The sequence below is a fragment of the Cervus canadensis genome, chromosome 12 (genome assembly GCF_019320065.1).
Source record: "Cervus canadensis isolate Bull #8, Minnesota chromosome 12, ASM1932006v1, whole genome shotgun sequence".
NCBI lineage: Eukaryota > Metazoa > Chordata > Mammalia > Artiodactyla > Cervidae > Cervus > Cervus canadensis.
This window is the reverse complement of record NC_057397.1, coordinates 61,202,886-61,222,219: the sequence shown is the minus strand read 5'-3', so window position 1 is coordinate 61,222,219 and position 19,334 is coordinate 61,202,886. Positions and strand designations below refer to the sequence as shown.

The 19,334-nt window shown below is 37.6% G+C and overlaps 1 protein-coding gene across 10 annotated transcripts in view; it reads left to right on the top strand.

Moving 5' to 3' along the window:
- The window catches only part of VPS13B (vacuolar protein sorting 13 homolog B), a 774,030-nt gene that overhangs the window by 593,228 nt on the left and 161,468 nt on the right, over window positions 1-19,334 (top strand). For 9 of the 10 annotated variants that reach the window (XM_043484079.1, XM_043484085.1, XM_043484083.1 and 6 more), the window contains one exon: window positions 6,772-7,167. In XM_043484079.1, the coding sequence (XP_043340014.1) occupies window positions 6,772-7,167 (396 nt within the window). The remainder of the gene's footprint in view (window positions 1-6,771; window positions 7,168-19,334) is intronic. The other variant, XM_043484082.1, reaches the window with a different exon arrangement.

The window sequence follows — 19,334 nt, the reverse complement described above, 5'->3', positions numbered from 1 at the left end:
TTTTCAGACTAGCTTCTTTAACTCACATGCTACCCTTGAGATTCAGTGCAGTCCAGCTTCTTTAACTCATATGCCATCCTTGAGATTTGTTGCATCTGACAGTAGTACGTTCCTTTTCATCGCTGAGTAGTGTTCCATCTTATAGATGTGCCATGTAAGAATTCTTCCATTGAAGGGCATATAAATTGTTTCCAGTTTTGGTGATTATGAATAGAGCTACTTTAAACATTTGTGTACTTGTGTACAAGTAGTTATGTGACTATAAGTTTCATTCCTCTATGATAAATACCTAGGTGTGGAATTGGTGGGTCATATAAGTCATAAGAAGGGGCTTCTCTGGTGGCTCAGACAGCAAAGAATCTGCCTGCAATACAGAAGACCTGGGTTTGATCCCAGGGTTGGGAAGATTACCTGGAGAGGGGAATAGCTACCCACTCCAGTATTCTTGCCTGGAGAATTCCATGGACAGAGGAGCTTGGCAGGCTGCTATCCATGGGGGTCACAAAAAGGTGGAAACAACTGAATGACTAACACACACACAAACACACATAAGAAACTACTAAAATGTTTCCAAATTGCCTGTATCATTTGACATTACACCAGCAATGTGTGGGGCTCCCACCAATTCCATATCATCTCCAGCAGCTTATAATGTCAGTGTTTTGTTTTTTTTTAAATTTTAGCCATTCTAACGGATATCTCATTGTCATTTTTATTTGTACTTTTCTGATTCCTAATGATGATGTATGTGGACTGTTCTAGCTCAGACAGTAAAGCATCTGCCTACAATGTGGGAGACCCAGGTTCGATCCCTGGGTCGGGAAGATCCCCTGGAGAAGGAAATGGCAACCCACTCCAGTCTTCTTGCCTGGAAAATCCCATGGACTGAGGATCCTTGTAGGCTACAGTCCCTGGGATCGCGAAGAGTCTGACACGACTGAGCGACTTCATTTTCACTTTCATACTAGTCTGTAGTTGTCTTTTATTATCTTTGTCTGGTTTTTATATCAGTAATGATGGTTTCATAAAATGGACTTAAGTATATTGTCTCCTATTTTCTGTGGTACAAAAATAAGGAAAAGATGAGGGATCTTCATAGTCCCTATGGGCATTAGGAATTCCCTTCCCATTACTGAAGCCAGAAATAGAGGCTTTTTCTGACTACACCCTCTATCCACACCTGATGCCCACCTTCAGGTTTTTGGCTGCCCCAGACTATAGAATATTGCCAGAAAAAATGAAAAATTCACTACCATTTTGGTAGTATTTTGAAATTTAGTCATCTTCCCCAATCTACCTGTTACCATTTACTTTTCAGAGTCTTCAAATAGCTGCTCTTTGTAGATTCTTGTTTTTTTTTTTAAGCTGTAATATCTCCAGATGTTATAGTTCCATCTTTCCTGGAACCCTGAAATAATATTTAAAGAAAGAGAGTTGGCAAGTAACACGGAGAAAAAGCAAAGTATGTTAGAATTTTTTGCTTTGGAAGGAAAAGGTAAAAGAAGCTAGGGCAAACATTCCTAGGCCTTGAAACTTTATTTATAATCACATTAGAAACTGGAAATACTCCACATTGGCGTATGGAATTTGTATTGGTTTTCTATTGATGAACTACAAATTACCACAAATATAGTGGCTTATAGCAATGCAAATTTATTGTCTCAATCCTCTAGGTCAGAAGTCCAGTTGGATTTAGCTGTGTTCTCTGCTCAGAATCTCACAAAACCAAAATCAAGATGTCAGTTGAGCTGGGCTCTAATCTAGAAGCTCTGCGGAAGATTTCACTTCCAAACTCATTCCATCTGTTGCATAATCCACTTCCTGTGGTTGTAGGACTCAGGTCCCTAATTCCTTGTTAGTGATTGCCCAGTGCCTCCATCCATCACCTCTAGGGCACCCTTTCCTTCTCACATGATCCCTACCATCCTCAAAGTAGCAATGACAGATCATAGACCCATTTCAAATCTCTCTTGACTTCCCTTTTTGCCTCTTCCTTGTACTTTGTAAAAGGCTCGAGTAATAGATCAGCCCACCAGGTAATCTTGGGCTTAAATTCAATTTACCTGGAATTTTTATCACACCTATAAAACCCCTTCCAGCACAGCAGTACCTGGCTTAGTGTTTGAGTCAATAACCAAGGGACAGGAATCTTGGGAGAAGGGGGTCATCTTCAGAATTCTGCCTCCCACAGAACCAGATTAGAGAGTTCTGGGCTGCTCCAACATGAAGTGACCAAATAAGTGCTTCATGCTGAGTTTCAGGCCCAACACTAGGTATTAAAGATGAAAAATGTATATTCAAGGATCTTCTCTATTGGTGGGAGACATAATCTCACAAAAGATCCTTATGCAGGACCAGCTTTGTGGAACTACTTCTTGGAGAAAATGTTGCACATTTTCCTGGAGATTAGGCATTAGGCAAAGAAAGGGTACATTAGACCAAGGAGCAACGTGATCAAAGACCTAATGGTTTGACGTCACACGGGCTGGGGGATGTGGGCTCTGTAAACTCTTTGATATTTCTGGAGCTTTAATATTTGAGGCAGGCAATGGCTGTGGATAAGAAAAGGCAGGATCTTTTTTTTCCATTCTAAGAAGCTTCATCTTCTATCCCATAGACAAAAGCCATTACACAGTTTTAAGCAATAGTGAACCAGTCAGGATCACATTTGAAACAAATCATTTGGAAATTACTCTGGAGCCTGGATTAACAGGAATTGGTCTAGTCAGAGAAACCTTTTAGGAGGCTTTATATTAGCTGAAGAATATCAAAGGCATGAACAGGAAAAAATGGGGAGTGGTTGGAATGCTGGAGAGAAAGAGATTGGATTCAGGCAATTATTTTGGAAATAAAATTGACAGAACTTAATCATTGAGTAGATTTGGACCAGGAAAAGAGGGAATGAAATGAGTCAAAAAGTCAGATTTTTTTATTTGAGCCAGTTGTTAGATTAGAGTTATTAACTGACACAGAGAACATAGCATGTGTGAGAGGAAATCCCATGGACAGAGGAGCCTGGCGGGCTGTCGTCCACTGGGTCACAAAGAGTTGGACACAATTTATCGACTAAACAACAACCAGAACCAACAATGAGAGGAGGTAACGGATTGTTCTCGATGAATTGACTTGATGAGCCTGTGGGAGTTCAGTAGGAAGAAAAAATCCATTCCTTTTTTTTTTTTCCCCTTAATTACATCATTAAATATCCATTTTGTACTTGTGCATTCGTGTTAAGTCACTTCAGTCATGTCCAATTCTATGTGACCCCATGGAGCCTGCTAGGCTCCTCTGTCCTTGGGATTTTCCAGGCAAGAATACTGGAGTGGGTTGCTGTGTGCCCTCCTCCAGGGGATCTTCCCTACCCAGGGATTGAACCTGCATCTTTTACATCTCCTGCACTGGCAGGTGGGTTCTTTATCACTAGCACCACCTCTGCACTCAGAATATTAAGATGGAGAACAGTCCTTATTTTTCAGGAGCTCATAGTTATCTGGACTCTAAACAGTAACTATAAAAATAATATAAATAGATACCTGATGATGACACAATACACAGGATATTCTGAAAGCAATGAATGAGAGGCACTTCAGTCAGCCACAGTGATCAAGAAAGGTTTTTCAGGAAGAAATGACCCAAAGAGTCTCAAAGGACAAGTTAGGCAAATAACCAAAGATAAATAGTTTGGGTTTTTTTGTTTTTTCTTGTGCCCCTGGGACCACCATATCTGAGATACAAGAATCCGTATTGAAATAGCACTCAGCAGCTCTCATGCATACCATTCTATGGATGTTTTGCCAATCTACAGTCAGGGAAAGTGGATCCCTTAGGCTCAGCAGTTGGTATAGGTAGATATTTGGGCAAATTCCTGAGTAGGTCAGTAGATTGTTTTTATGGCTACTTCTGACCCTTAGTTTAAATCTCATGAATCCAGGCAAAAGCAGATAGCTCCTGGCCCCGTATCTGAGTCTTCTTCCCACTTTAGCTTTGTTCAGTTTTTCTGTTGTTGCTATCATCTGTTAAGATTGCTCATTTTTTTCATTGTGGTAAAAGGTGGTATTATTTTCTGTGAGGTCACAAAATTTAGAAGCCCACATAAAAGAATTTGCAGGCAGAGCAGGATGATGTATGAGTCATTGGAATCATGCAGTACCCTAAAATATTTTGCCCACCAACCTGTTCTGCAGGTCAAAAATAATGCCTTTCAAAAATGATGCTGGTGTAACTGGATTTCCCTATGCAAAAAAAAAAATTTTAAGTTGAACCCCTACCTCACACAAAAGTTAATTTGAGAGGAATTATAGACCTAAATGTAAGAGGTAAAACTCTACAACTTGTAAAAGAAAGCGTAGCTGTGAATCTTTATCACCTTGGATAAAGCAATGATTTTTTGATGTCACCAAAAGCTCAAACAGAATAATCTCTTGGACTTAACAAAAATTAAAATCTTTTGTGCTGCAAATGACACAATCACAGAAACTGAAAAGACAGTTCACAGAATGGGAGAAAATATTTGCAAATCTTTTATCTGATAGGGACTTGTATATGGAATATATCAATGTAAAAAACTCATACTATTTAATAAGAAGAAGACAAAAAACCCAATTTAAAAATGAACAAAGGTAATAGACATTTTTCTAAGAATATATACACATCACCAATAAGCATATGAAAAAATGCTCAACATCATTAATCATTAAGAAAGTACAAATCAAAATCACACTGGGATACCACTTCACACCCACTAGGATTGCTGTAATCAAATATAACCCAGAAATTTCACTTCTAGGTAGATACCTTAAAGAATTGAAAACATATTCATATAAAAATTTGCATATTAATGTTCATAGTAGTATTATCCGTGCATGCTAAGTCACTTCAGTCGTGTCTGACTCTGTGTGACCCGATGGACTGGAGCCCACCAGGCTCCTCTGTCCATTGGATTCTCCACTGGAGTGGGTTCCTGTGCCCTGCTCCAGGGGATCTTCTCCACCCAGGGATCGAACCTGTGTCTCTTACGTCTGTCTACCTGCATTGGCAGGTGGGTTCTTTACCACTAGCACCACTTGGGAAGCCCCAGCAATATGGTTCATTAATAACCAAAAAGTAGAAACAACCCACGTGTCCACAAACTGATAATGAATAAGCAGTATACTACAGTATATCCACCCGATGGAGTATTAGTCAGTCATAAAAAAGAAATGCTATACTGATGACATATGATTCAACACTAATGAACCTTAAAAATTTTTATTATGTTAACTGAAGGAAACCAGATGCAAAAAGCAGGATTTTATGTGATTCAGTTTATATGAAATGTCCAGAATAGGCAATCTATAGAGATAGAAATTAGCTTATTGGTTGCCTGAGAGTTGGAAGTGGGGAATGAGTAGGGACTGCTAAATGGCATGGGAATTTCTTCCCCCAGTGGTGGTGATAATGTTCTGGAATTAGATAGTGGTGATTAGTACACAATCTTATGAGTATAATAAGAACTATTGAATTGTATACTTTAAATAGGTAAATTATATGGATATGTGAGTTAATATGTCAATAAAGATGTTAAAAAATAAATTCTTTAAATTAGGGTGTTTTTTCCTGCCCAAATAAATATAGGGAACAGAGAATATTTTAATATTGCAGAAGGTTGACTCAACTGTCTGACCCTTTCCAGTGGACAATTAGCTAGAAGCAGTACTCTCAGAATTTTGCTTAGTCTGATTAAAGAAACCCAAGGAAAGACACACAAGAGGAATGTACCCAGAGCAAGCCTGGGTAGCCAGGAGGAAACCCTAAGGTGCTGAAATCTGAAGATGAGCAGAGGTCCTCCTGTTGAAAACAGAATATGAATTTTGTTTGCTTGATAACTTTGCTATTCCTAGCTTCATCTATGATTATGTCTTGTACTGTATCAGGCTCCAGTGAAAAGAATACTTAATTAGGTTCACTTAAACTCAACCATTTACTGAACACATATATATGAGAAACACACTCTGCCAGGCACTGGGTATAAAGATGAGTGCCGTACTCTGCTTTCACGACCCTCATAGTCTTACATCTTATTGATGACAAAAACGGAAGTGAGAACGCAAAAACAGAAATGTCTTAGTGTCAGGTGATTAAGTGACAAGTAAGGACAGCATCTGGTGTGTGATACATGTGAAGTGGAGTTTAAGAGATCTCAGTCTACCCGTGTTTCATTGGATGAGATATTTGAAACGTGTTCAACACAGAATACAGGGAACGATGTAGGGACTTTCCTGGGTTTTAGCGGGTCGCAGAGGAGAAACAAACGTTTTGTGTATATACTTTATCAGACAGTGGTGGGGAGGCTACTTCAGTTAATCATTTGGACAGATTATTTATTAATACCAGTGTTTGTGTCAAACATTGTGCTGGTTACTAAGAGAGGTCCTTTTAACCCCAGAAGGAAGAATGTCCGTTCAATAACAAATTGGAAAGACTGCTCAACTTTGCCTCCGAGTAGAGGGTAGAGGGTAGATGTCCATGTGTGGGCTTCCGTCTGTCAGGAACAGACAGACAGTCACATGCATTGGGACAGGAATGTAGACAAGAGGGTAGTGTAGGAAAAGTGTTCCTTCAAGTAACTACATGGAAAGAATAGGTGGTAAGTAAAAGAATTATAACATCTGGCATCATAATGAGTCCACAGAACAGGTGTTGGGAAACTGAGATAGGAGTTTGACAGGGAAGTAAAGGCTTATTTGCAATAAGAGAGCTTCAATAATTTTCTTACCCTTTTCACTTCTACAGCAGACATCAACTTGGATATATCAAAGCCTTTGAAAGCAAACCTGAGTTTTACCAAGTTGTATCAAATAAACCACTTTTTGAAGAAGATAAAAAATGTACACAGCAAAGTGTCCTCAGCCCCGTCAGACACCGTGCTGAATAAGGATGCGCTTCCAGCCTCCAAATGTTGCCGTGGAAAGTTATCGAAGCTTAAAGTACATGGTGATGGAGCACAAAAGATTCCATTTCAAGAAAACATATGGAGAACGATTTCCTGCTTTCAAAAAATTTCTGTTCATACTACTCAGATTGTGGTCTCCATGGAAACTGTCCCCCATCCTAATAAACCATGCCTCTTGGCATCTTTATCCACCCTCAATGGAAGCCTTAATGTCAAAGCAGCGCAGAAAGTACCTGGTAAGTCACAGTAAAGGGGCAAGAGAGATGCCAATGACTTGTTAACATCTAAAACTGCGTAATGTTGAAGCTTTGTATTATGTAGAGGCAAAAAGTTTCAAAACCATTAGAGATGGGCACATTTCTGGTTTGTTGCCTTATTTTAAAGAAAGTGTTACAACAAATTATTTAAGCCTAAGTATTTTATGCCCTAAAGTGTTCCTGTCTACCTCTTCAGGCGTGTTCCTACAGACGTCTTTATAACTGTTTATTCCTAAATTTCTTTTTACCTAACATAGTTTTAGTGGAAAGACAGAGTAAGCATCAGGTTTTGCAAGCCATCCGAGTAGTAGCTTTCAAAATGTAGTCTCGGAACCAGCAGCATCTGGGAACTTGTTAGAAACACAAATTCTGACTGCACTCCTAACCTACTGAATCAGAAACTCTGGGCATGGTGCCCAGAAAAACGTCTTCCAGTAAACCCTACAGGTGATTCCGATGTGCTCCATTAAGTCACTGGTAACAATATATTTTTAAAAAAAAATTGCTCTGGTGGCAGAAATGCTACACCAAAAGTAATAGAAGGCGAGGTTCAACTTTGCAGAGACAGTGCCACTGAGGATTCTCAGACAGCAGCACCTGCAAGGAGAGGCCCTGCGTCAGTGCCTAGCTGAGCAAAGGGGCCTGGACCTGGCAACTGAGTGTCCTTGATGAGTGGAGAGGTGAGAAATTAATGGGCAGTGACATCTACGTTTTCCTCTTTTGTTACCATGTCTAAATTGTTCTTTGCTTTTTCACACTGAATCAAAAAGAGTAGGTAGAAGGAATGTGAGGAGAAGAGGAAAAACAAGGTACAAGTGGGGAATGACCATTTTCAATCACAGAAACTGCTACTGTTAATGTTCAGTGCACTGAAGCCAGAAACTGCTCTGAAAGGAAATGTAGCAAAAGGAAAACATTTTTTCCACTTTAATTTGGAGGGAAGAAGTGGGGCTAGAGGGGTAATACAGGGATAAAGTAAATCCTAAAAGTGTATGCAACTCAGTTGCTTACTAAAAAGTGGCAGCTGGGGACTAATTGTATAGTCAGTTTGGACACAGGAGTTGACGAGATAAAGAAGGAGTTTTGTAGTTGAGAAGTATGAATTTTAGGCCAAAAAATAAATGATTTATTTCTTTCTCACCGGAAATATTTGTGACCAAGCCGACTTAAAAGCACTATATTTTTTTTATTGTCTTAAAAGTTAGAAATGAAAAATGTAAGGTCCATGGTACATAAAAGACTATGAAGCACTGAAGGCTGTAATGTCTGATTTATCCACAAATAAATTACAACCCAGACCACACTGGGACCATTCCCACGCCTTTCCAGTTGTACCTGAATCATTGCAAGAAGAGGTTAGGACTGAAGTAGAATGAGAGCATTTAATATGTACTGTGCTCAGTCATCCTCATTTCTTGTTTCATTCATTTGCTAGTGTCTGTTCTCAGGAGGTTTCTCTAAAATATAATTAAAATCTTCTCACTGACCTTTTTGAAGTAGTAGACGCGTTCTGGTTGTGTAACTTGTTTTTCCCTTTAGTACCCCATTCTTTTTATAGTTATAACTCTTAAATCTGGTTAAATGCAGTATAAATACTTTATACAACTATAATGTGTAGTGTCCAGCAAATGTTCTTAAGTAGTTATTCGCATCAACAAATCAAATCAGATTGAAGTTAGCCATTTAATTAAATGGATAGAAATAGTTTTATTGTGAGTGTAACACCAAATCTGTTTTATCTGCATTTCTGCTTGATGTGATGGCATGCTTAAAAAAAAAAAAGAAAAGAAAATTGGCAAAATAATAATAAATTATGATTAAGTGAAGTGAGATTGAAAGCTCTAGTTATTGCTGTAGGTTTATTTCTAGGAAATTATAATTAAGAGATTACTATATATTTTTCAGACATTGATTTTCTACCAAGGAAAATTTTTAAGAAGTAAAATATAATTTAAGCTCTGAACATTCATTTTATTGTATATTTACATATCTTAAAAATTCATGCTTTGCAACTTGGATGAAATATATGCAAATATATATTTAAGGTTTATTTTTGGTAAGTCATAAAAAGTATTTCCAAGCCAAAAAAAAAAAAATGTCCTACCAGTAGTTGTATTTCTTTTTGTATTTTCCAGTGACATCGTTCTGTACGCAATCAAAAGTTTTTATAGTGTATCTTTGAGCCCAATGGAGTTAATGTCAGATTTTTATAGTTTGAATCTAATACAGAAATACTTAACTGTGTCTTTGATTTTACAGTTTATATAACTATTGTGACCATCTGCAGCAGCTGCACTTTTCAAATTATTTGCTGAACCAAATTGAGCACAGTGACAAAAGTAGTCATCTCAGATGTACTATTAAACAGAGAAAGAAAAAGGAGCATTGCCTTGGTACAGCATAGCCATCTGCTGTACAGATGTTATTGTATAGAATGACTTAAGATAAAATAATTGTAGAAAATTTTCATTAAAACCTCAACAATTCGCACTTGTTTATGCGAATCTGCATAACTCCCCAATGAGACAACACACTTGGGGTTTCTTTGGTTCTCACTCACTTTCTCTTTGATCCTTTTTGATGTGCTGACTTTAATAAACACAGTCAAAAACACTGTGCAAAAACATCATGGAAAAAACTACAAAGGAACAATTATAGCAGCAGAAACTACTCTAATCCCTAACTTACGCAAGCTATTTTTAGTGAAATATTTTTTTTAACACTCTTTATGTGACAATGTTATATAAACAGGGTAGAACAGTCCTTTCCAGATGAGTTTTAATTTAGGAGCTGAAATAGATTTGTAATGCTAGAGGAATCTTACATTCTAAGTAATATTTAGAGAAACACAATTAGGAATGTGTCGTAGGCATGTTTCTTCACTTGTGAAAAGTACAAAAAATATTTGAGTTTGCCTAATGATTATGTATTTTTTTATCATCTAAACCGTCATAAGCTTATGGGAAGTGTGTGCAGAAAGGAAATAATAAAAGAATGAGAGAGAAAAGTTAATGTTCTCCCCCACGACATTCTCAGCACATTTAAATCTGAAATGCTTTTATGTTCATTTACTGGTTTTCACAACAAAATATGTACAGATGATTCACTGAAATGCTTTCATCATTTGAAACAGAATGAAATGGTTAAATATTTTCCACTTTAAAACAAAGTCTGAGTTCTTCTTAGCCTTCTGTACTATTCCGTGGCCCTAAACTATCAGAGTTTCAAGGGACGTGGGTTTTTTTTTAATTCCATTCTACAGATGCTAGTGTAGCAGTGACTTATAATAACCCAACTCATATTTCTGCTAGAATACTTACGTTCTCCCATGTGTCTTTGGTAAAATGGCCCTAAAGTTCTGATTTTAGAACTTTACATACAAGATGTAATGCTTATATTTTTTTAAATTGGTGTATAATCCCCAAAATTTCTATGATTGTATATAATGCTGCAGAATTTTCTATGATTATGTTATTGATAATGAAATTAATCTTGTTTTAAATTTCTATCTTATTTTCTGAAACATTCTAAGGCAGGCGTTTCTTTTACTGTCCATTAAATCTGGCCCATTCTGTAGTGTGTTCTTCTTAAAAAACATGACACCCCCCACCACCATACACACACACACATCACGTCTTTTCTGCCATTTGAAGTATGGCGTTTTGGAGAAACCTTAAGTGTGTAGCTATAAATTCTGAGCCAGCAGTGTAGCACTTTGCACAGGCAGGGTGGAGAGTGAGCTGCAGACTAGCTTTCCTTGTCAGAGTAAATTATGGCTCTATTAGGGCGGCACTTCTTAGATTTCGGCAAACAAGGGTACACAATTCAGGCTGTGAAATAGCTGGGCTTTAAGCTGCCTTGCTCTTTCTTAGGGGCACGTCTATTAGCAAGCTCCCTGTAGATGAGGAAAAGGGAGAAGAGGGTATAGACAAGTTAGGTGGCACAGAGCATTGGGGAAGAGCCTGAGTGAGGCCATCTTGGCTGGCATGTTAGTCCAAATCAAGGAAAAATTGCAAGAATCCCCTTTCCATAGGGACTTAGGGGACTTTCATCCAATGCAGAAAGCAGTAAGTTGAATTCCTAGTCAAAGAGTTGTGGTTTAAATAACTTTCACTACCCCAGCCTCTGTCATCCATATGTACTTATCTTTGTGTATAAACAAAAAGTAGAAAGCAAGCAAGCATAACCACATTATTCTTCACGGATACAAATGCCTCTTCTCATGTTCACTGCATTCAGGACCAATAAAAATGTAAAGAACTAAAGTTCCTTTTCATGTCCTGAAAAGTGAAACTAGCTCATTAATTGATACAGAGCGGAGCTCCAGCTCTTCATTCCAGAGTCACTGACTCTCCTGAGGACAATCTCCTAAGGCGTTGTCATAGCCAGTGGATGCTGCAGAAATGCAAGTAAGCCTGCGGGGAAATAAAACATTAAATTAAATATGACTACCTAAAATAATATATTGCAATAACAAGCCATTTACAACACCCCAAAGATTTTTGTTACTTTTAGAAAGAAATAGCGTCTTTTCCCAATGCCTGAACAATAGGAAATGAATTCTTCAACAATTAAAGCCAGAGGACACACTTCACTTTTAAACAGCCACCGAGAATTGAAGTGGAAGCACAGCTTGTAGACAGCTATACAAATCACTAACAACCCGTAACGAATATTGGGTGTGGGCATCAGGGTCCTGTCACATTTGACACCGTGTCTCAAGCAGCCTAAACCCAACACTCAAGGAAAGGTGGAGACCTCATTGGGTCTGTAACATCTGGGGTTTTATTTGTCATTTTGGCATACCCAGCAAGCGCAAAAGAAAGAGTAAAAGGGGATTATCTTGACAATGAAATGAGTTACTGAATCTTGTGATAATGAAAAGCAGAAGAATTCTAATGCCTCTCTATAGTCCCTGAGGTAGAGGTACGTTTATAGTTTTGCAGAAGTAAAATGTAGGCAGGCAGAACAGATGGCCTAGAGTCTATGAAACCTGACACCTCTCATCCCAGCACTGAGGACCACTATTAATCCTGGTCAGATTCCCTCCTATTACTTTATAACAAGGTTCAAAGTTGCTACTGATGAACTGGCCTATCCTCCTTTTTTTGCTCTTAAATTACCTGTGGATTACTGAATTTTTTTCAGTGATGATATTTTTTTGTGCATAATGGTGAACTGCTGAGACATTCACAAACCATAGGATGTTCTAAAAATTGAATGGGAAATAGGTGGAAAAAGTAAAGTTCTCATAACTTTTTTTTCCCCAAATAATGTTCCATTATTTTTTCCTCTAATACAATGGGAAATAAAAAAGGTAAATGCCTAAGTCTCTTGGTGAATAATTTTCTTGTCCTCTCTTAGAAATATATGCAATGGAAAAGAAATCCAAACGTACAGATTTTATTCTCTTGGCTGTAATTGTCATCGGTAATATGTGATTAGATAGAATTTTGGACAATAATAAGTAATGTTAGTACTGCTATCTTAGAAATTATCTTTTTTCACCCCCTCAAAATCAGAGGCAAAAAATTAACGTTTGATATTTTTTTTTTAAAACTCACTAGTAGATATATGAGGTTCAGGCATATTTCTATGGTCATATTTTTTAATTTTGTTTAACCAAATTAAGTCTTGACATCTTTCCTTGGAATATTTAAAATTTTTGTGCTAAAGGGTTTATGTATTGGCTTTTTTTTTTATTGTCACGTGATTTTTGTTATTCATGTACATTTTTTTGTGCTGTGAGGTTACTAAGTTTACTGCTTTGGATTTTAATGGGACGCCTCTTCAGATAGTAACTTCAGAAATTTAGAAGAAAACCACTGGGCGAGATTTCTGATGTGTTCATTTCCAGGCTGCCTGAAAAGTAAAATTTGTCCCATAAGCAGCCATCTTCAGATGTCAGAGCACGCTCATGGGCTGTGGCGCAGTGAACATCATGTACCTGCCCAGCCTTTCGTAGACAGAGATGAGCTCATCTCAGAAAGATAACCATCTCCGACTTTTTCTTCTGATTAATCACCGACCTGAACTCCATTTGAACCTTGTTAGACAAAAAAAACAAGCAGAATTCCTGGCCCAAACTATAAAATATAATTAAGCTCTTTTGAAATGATGTGTAAAAGAACATTGCTATACCCCCACTTATAACCACTACCACCACCACAACCAATAAAGTTAAATCAAGCACTGCCTGTAATGGATTAAAATAATAAATGTTCCTGGATTTCCGTGTTTGAAGTACTTGAAGAAAACAGGCTCCCAGCAGCCCGGGTAGCTGAATGCAGGAGAGACATTTATTAATGACGAGTTCAAGGATTTGGCCTGTTTAAGATCATTACTTTGTGTTTACCATGGGTTACACATCTCTTATATTTTTACACAGCCCACATGTGTCCGCATGCAATAAGGAAAGCTTTTTTTTTTCCAACAAAAGAATTGTTAATTGTGTAAATATGGTTTTCTTGGGGAATGTGAAGTCTTCGTAAAGCTCTGCTCCCTTCTAATGAGAAATCTGGCATAGTTGTTATACTCTTCCAAGTAGGTTCACCTTCAAATCTTGTCTCCAGGTAGTAGTCTTCCTCCCTATTGTTTTTAGTTATCAAATCCCAAACTTAATCTAGATTGCTAGAAAACTGTTGGCCTCGGGTTATGTATTTTAGAAATGTGTCCCATCGCACTAAACTTCATGCGTCTTATGTACTATGGGGAAAAAAATGCTTTTTAAAAAAACACTGCTTTTTATTTCTTCTCCTAGCTTTAACAAAGATATGATAAAGAACCATTCTTCTAGCTTTAGATATATTTGAGGGAATAAAGGGGACAACTAATAAAAATTTCTCATAAACTCATATTAAAACAGTGTTTCTTGGACAGGAGGGAAAAGGGTGTTTGAGACAACAAAAATGCTGTTAATTAACAGGACGATATCTCACTGTGCAAATGCTATTGGAAAAGAAAGTTTCCAGTCCTAGCAATTAAGTAGCAGACATCTCTTTCTTAATAGTGTCTCCTTTGCATCCTAACAGTGGCACCTTATAAGTTAGTATTAGGTGAAATGGACCAGAATTATTGTCACCCGTAGCACTGAAACTGTGGGAAAAGAAGAGGGTTAGAAGTTACTCTTCTCCCACTCCACTGAATTTGTGACAGTATTTAGTTTTGCCTGCGGTCACAGCAAATCGTCTTCTCGTCCACATAAGCCAGAAAGCTGTTTGCTAGGAAAGTTTTTGGCAAAGCTACCCTGCCAGCTATGAGTGACTAAAGACACATCTTAGATGTTCTTTTGCCCTCTGGCTGGGCCCCTGGACCTGTAGGCTATGTTGGCCTAAGGTACCGAGACCGAGCAAGACGGAGGGGCCACGAAAAAGCATTTATTCCCAACCCTGTTACCAACTGGGAAAATGAAATTACTAAGAGCTAACTAACAGCAGTAGTTTTTATAAAGCAACGTGGTGCTGGAAAGACGCAGACAGTCTTAATCCCAGCCCTGCTACTTGCTGGCAGTTGATTGTGGTAAAAGTTACAACACAGCTTATTTCCAAAATAAAGGCACAAACACTTAAATCCACAGGGCTGTTGAGCGGGTTAAGTGAGATAATGTATACACAGTACTCCACACATTCCTTGGCACAAATTTATTAAATTCCTCAATAAATAATAGTGTTTTTGTATCTTCCTCCCCTTCACTGTCCCATCTCAGTCATACCCCATGAATGCTGAGGTTGTAGAGCATTTGATTTTAGAGCTGAAAACTGTCTCAGAGATCATCCTCTCCTTTATCAGGAACGCTTTTTATCCAACTCCATCATCCACACACGCTGTATTTAGCATAAAATAGCTAGCTTGACTGTACCAACTTGATATGACTGTGACCAAAAAACTTCGTATATCTCAGCCCTGTCTCCAAAAAATTCATTCAAGTTTCTTTCAGGATTTTTGAAATACTGAACATACCTCATGGACCAGCATTACTATATGGGATTCCCTGCGTATCAGAGAACCCTAGATTGAGGCCAATTGAGCTAGTCCCTTACTTAAGGATGCCGAGATTAAGTGATCTGTCCAGGGGTACTCCAGGGTGCAGGGAGGGCAATAACACATGTCTCCTAGCATCTGGTCTTTCTATTAAACCAGTCTTTAAAAACCTGGATCACATAGATGAATACCAGTTTCTAAGCCATTGCAGTGAATCAAATAGGAAGCCATTTTGTTTGCAACATTGCTTTGATACCAGTTCTTCTATTCTTGTGACTGACTGTAAAAAAAATTAACCCACCAGCAGTTTCCCCATTAAGTTAACCAGCTACTGTGTTCATCTAAGAAACTTTCAAAGTATGTATTTACAGTTATTCTTTCCTCTATAAACAGGTTGTTACACACTTTCCAGTATGCACAGATTTCTTAGTCTGCTTTTTTTAAATATAGCTACATGATCCAGTCAAGTTTTATTTTCCTAATAAACTGACACAACTGTAAAAACAGTAAGCATGGTGGCAGATTGGAGGGGAAGAAAGAGGCAAAGCATATCCACCATCTCCCTTTGGTATGTTCGGTTTAGTTTTTCTAGTATCCAAGAGTTCTAAAACATTTCTCAAAAAAATACCTTTTCCAGACAAGTGAAGGTCAAAGTCATGTTCGATTCTTTGCGACCCCATGGACTATAAAGTCCGTGGAACTCTCCAGGCCAGAATCCTAGAGTGGGTAGCCTTTCCCTTCTCCAGGCCAAGTATAAATAGCCTTTCTGCCTTTCTTTATGTGAGAAAAAATAAAATCTTTTTCTGCTGCTTATCATTTTCTCATGTCCAGAGAATGAGTTTGGATGAAACTAGAAGTCCCAGCTTTTACTTATCAATGAGGCCTAGATGAGAGTTCCTGGGAATCTCACCAATGGGAAGTCATCAGGCGCTTCAGAGAAAGGATATGTGTTAGCAGGTCGACTACCCAACCAGACTCTCATTTTGAGAGCTAGACTTTTTAGTAACTTTGTTGGGAAGAGCAAGCATCCCTTTCAGCTTAAACAGTGGTGTCCATGTAGTTCTCTGACAGTTTTGTTATATTTTGTTTCATACCTTAATCTTACCCTGTATTACAACTTACTGTAATAACAGATACAGATATAGGCATATTACAAAATAGGATGTAATTAAATAAGATCTGAACCACTTACATATTCTGATCAAGAGGGGAAAACCAGCTATTTTCGTGGTTAGAATACCCAAGTGCAAGAATTTCCCTGGCAGTCCAGTGGTTAAGGTTTTGTACTTCCATTGCAGGGTGCACAGGTTTGATCCCTGGTTAGGGAACTAAGATGTCGCATGGTGCAGCCAAAAAAAAAAAAAAATACTCAAGTGCCCGTTTTTTTTTTTTTTTAATGCTTCAACATAATTAGTTGAAGGAACTGGAAACAAAAAGATTTCTAATCATCTCTTTCATGGACCAGACTTACAGAATTTTTTTTCTAGTCATCTAATCACTTACAGTCATCTCTTTACATAGCATACTTAAAAAAAATTTCCTTTCTCACTTTCTGAGTAATCCTCGTGCTTCACTATTATGCAAATTGACTTCTGGATGTATCTAACACATGCTTGCTGATTTTCTAGTAACTGTAGATTATTTCCAGCTGGTTAAAAATACCTGGATATGCTTTGCTAGCACATGTCATCACTGAGCACTCTTTCTGTTGATGTACAGAAGCCTGATGTAGACCGCACTTTGCACAGTCAGCATGGAGATAGTAGGCGCCTTGCTAAAGATCTAGCAAGAGATTGACAAGGTAGGGCTGGCAGCATTTTGTAAACATTCTCCAAAACAAGTGGTTTGCATTTATTAGTCTTCTGAAGAAGTATTTTAAAGGTCAGGGAACTATTTGTTCCTTGAACTGAATTTTTACACTCAATGAAAAGTATGTCAGTATGCAAACAAACCAAGATTATTTCTGTTTATCACACCAGTTGTTTCTCAAATTAACTTCTCCATGTTGATACACCTCATTTACTTTAATTAAGTATCTGCCATTAATTTGCTACAACTGAAATTAAATATATAAATACGGATCTTTGGACGAGGCCAGTGGAAGAGTCAGGCAGAGAAGTATTCTATTGAATGGAAGGAGGCAGAGAGAAGAGGGGATGTTTGGTCAAAAGTGACCTGATCCCACAGTTGCAGAAAGCAAGCCAGGATCCTGGGTTGTATCCTGGGACAAGAAAAGGACATGAAGGGAGAAACTGGTAAAATTTATATAAGGTTTATTAGTAGTTTGTATCAGTATTAATTTTCTGGCTCTTGAGAACAATACTATAGTTTATATGAATTGTTAACAGTAAGGGAAACTAAGTGAAAGACATCAATTTTGCTGAAAGCCTGAAATTATTTCAAAATTAAATTTTATAAAATGACCTGATCAGTGATTGCATAAATAGCTTTAATAATATCCATGTTTTTTTTAAATATTCATGCTTTTAAATTTTGTGATCATTCTAAATCTTATAATTTTACAGCATATTTCTTTATTTTCTTTTCTCATTATTTTTGGAAATTTAGGGGAAAATTAAAAGTATGGAAAGTGTAAAGATAACACATCAAATGCCTATATACTCTTGAACTAGAACAAATGTAAGCATCTTGTCATATTTGCTATATGTGAACACATACACAGGTGCAGGGGAGTGGTAAAACTTCAAAATTTATTCAACTTTTTCCAGTGTTTCAATGCTAAGAAGTTTCGTGGGGGATTTTTTTGTTTGTTTATTTGTTTGTTTAGTATTTTTACTTGTAGTCATTTTGTCCCACCTTGCATTAGTCCATTAGGAAGAAGATTAACACATGTCTTTAACTCACTTTCTGTTGCCATTTATTACAGATTTTGAATGGAGAAGTATCCATCTTAAATGAACTCTGAGTATTCTCTGTGGCTTTGGTTTTATATGTGTGGTGATATATAAAATAAGATTCATTTCATCCCAAGGAAGATATTTAGTATGTTTCCTGATGGAAAAAATCAAAGAAAACAAAAAGGAAGGGATGATGTCCCATAGGCCAGCTTCTCACAGAGTAAAAAAAGGGGAAAGGAGAATTAATAACCCTGTCTTGAGTCCCAGGGATTATTTTCATATTTTGTGGTAAAAGTGTGAACTTTGGTTTACCATTTATAAATGACTCTGTGAAATTTATCACCACTCTTTCTTATGAAGTGATCACCATAATCTCTTATTACTGGTCATTTACACTAAGATTAAAACCACTTGAACTAACATATTTTTTCTTATTTTATTGTAGCTTTTTAAAAATGTAGCAGGAACTGTTCAGAAGGAAATGGAGGCTCTATTTTAAACTTAAAAACTGGTACTTGTGGGTTAACCTTTCTGTGATCCCACAAGTAACTGGATCTCCTCATCGAGGAGCAAAGCGACAGCTTTGGTGTATGTAGCAGGTGTAGTGGACAGGTAGGCACGTGGGGATAAGTTAAATTACTTGCTTAAGTCTCAAGAGTAAACCACACCTAATTTCCTTGTAGATGTAAGACATGAAAGAGAAGAAAGGAGACAGAAGGGACCAGGCAGGGCACATTTATGTCTACAGGTCATGTGTTTGCATAATGCCTTTAGGCGGTGCCTGTTCCTACATCCTCACTGTCAGCATTAGCTTCTTTTTTTTTTTTAAGGTCTGCTTTTATTTTTTATTTTTATTTTTTCATTTATTTTTATTAGTTAGAGGCTAATTACTTTACAATATTGTAGTGGGTTTTGTCATACATTGACATGAATCAGCCATGGATTTACATGTATTCCCCATCCCGATCCCCCCTCCCACCTCCCTCTCTACCCGATCCCTCTGGGTCTTCCCCGTGCACCAGGCCCGAGCATTTGTCTCATGCATCCAACCTGGGCTGGTGATCTGTTTCACCATAGATAATATACATGTTTCGATGCTGTTCTCTCGAAACATCCCACCCTCGCCTTCTCCCACAGAGTCCAAAAGTCTGTACTGTACATCTGTGTCTCTTTTTCTGTTTTGCATATAGGGTTATCATTACCATCTTTCTAAATTCCATATATATGTGTTAGTATGCTGTAATGTTCTTTATCTTTCTGGCTTACTTCATTCTGTATAATGGGCTCCAGTTTCATCCATCTCATTAG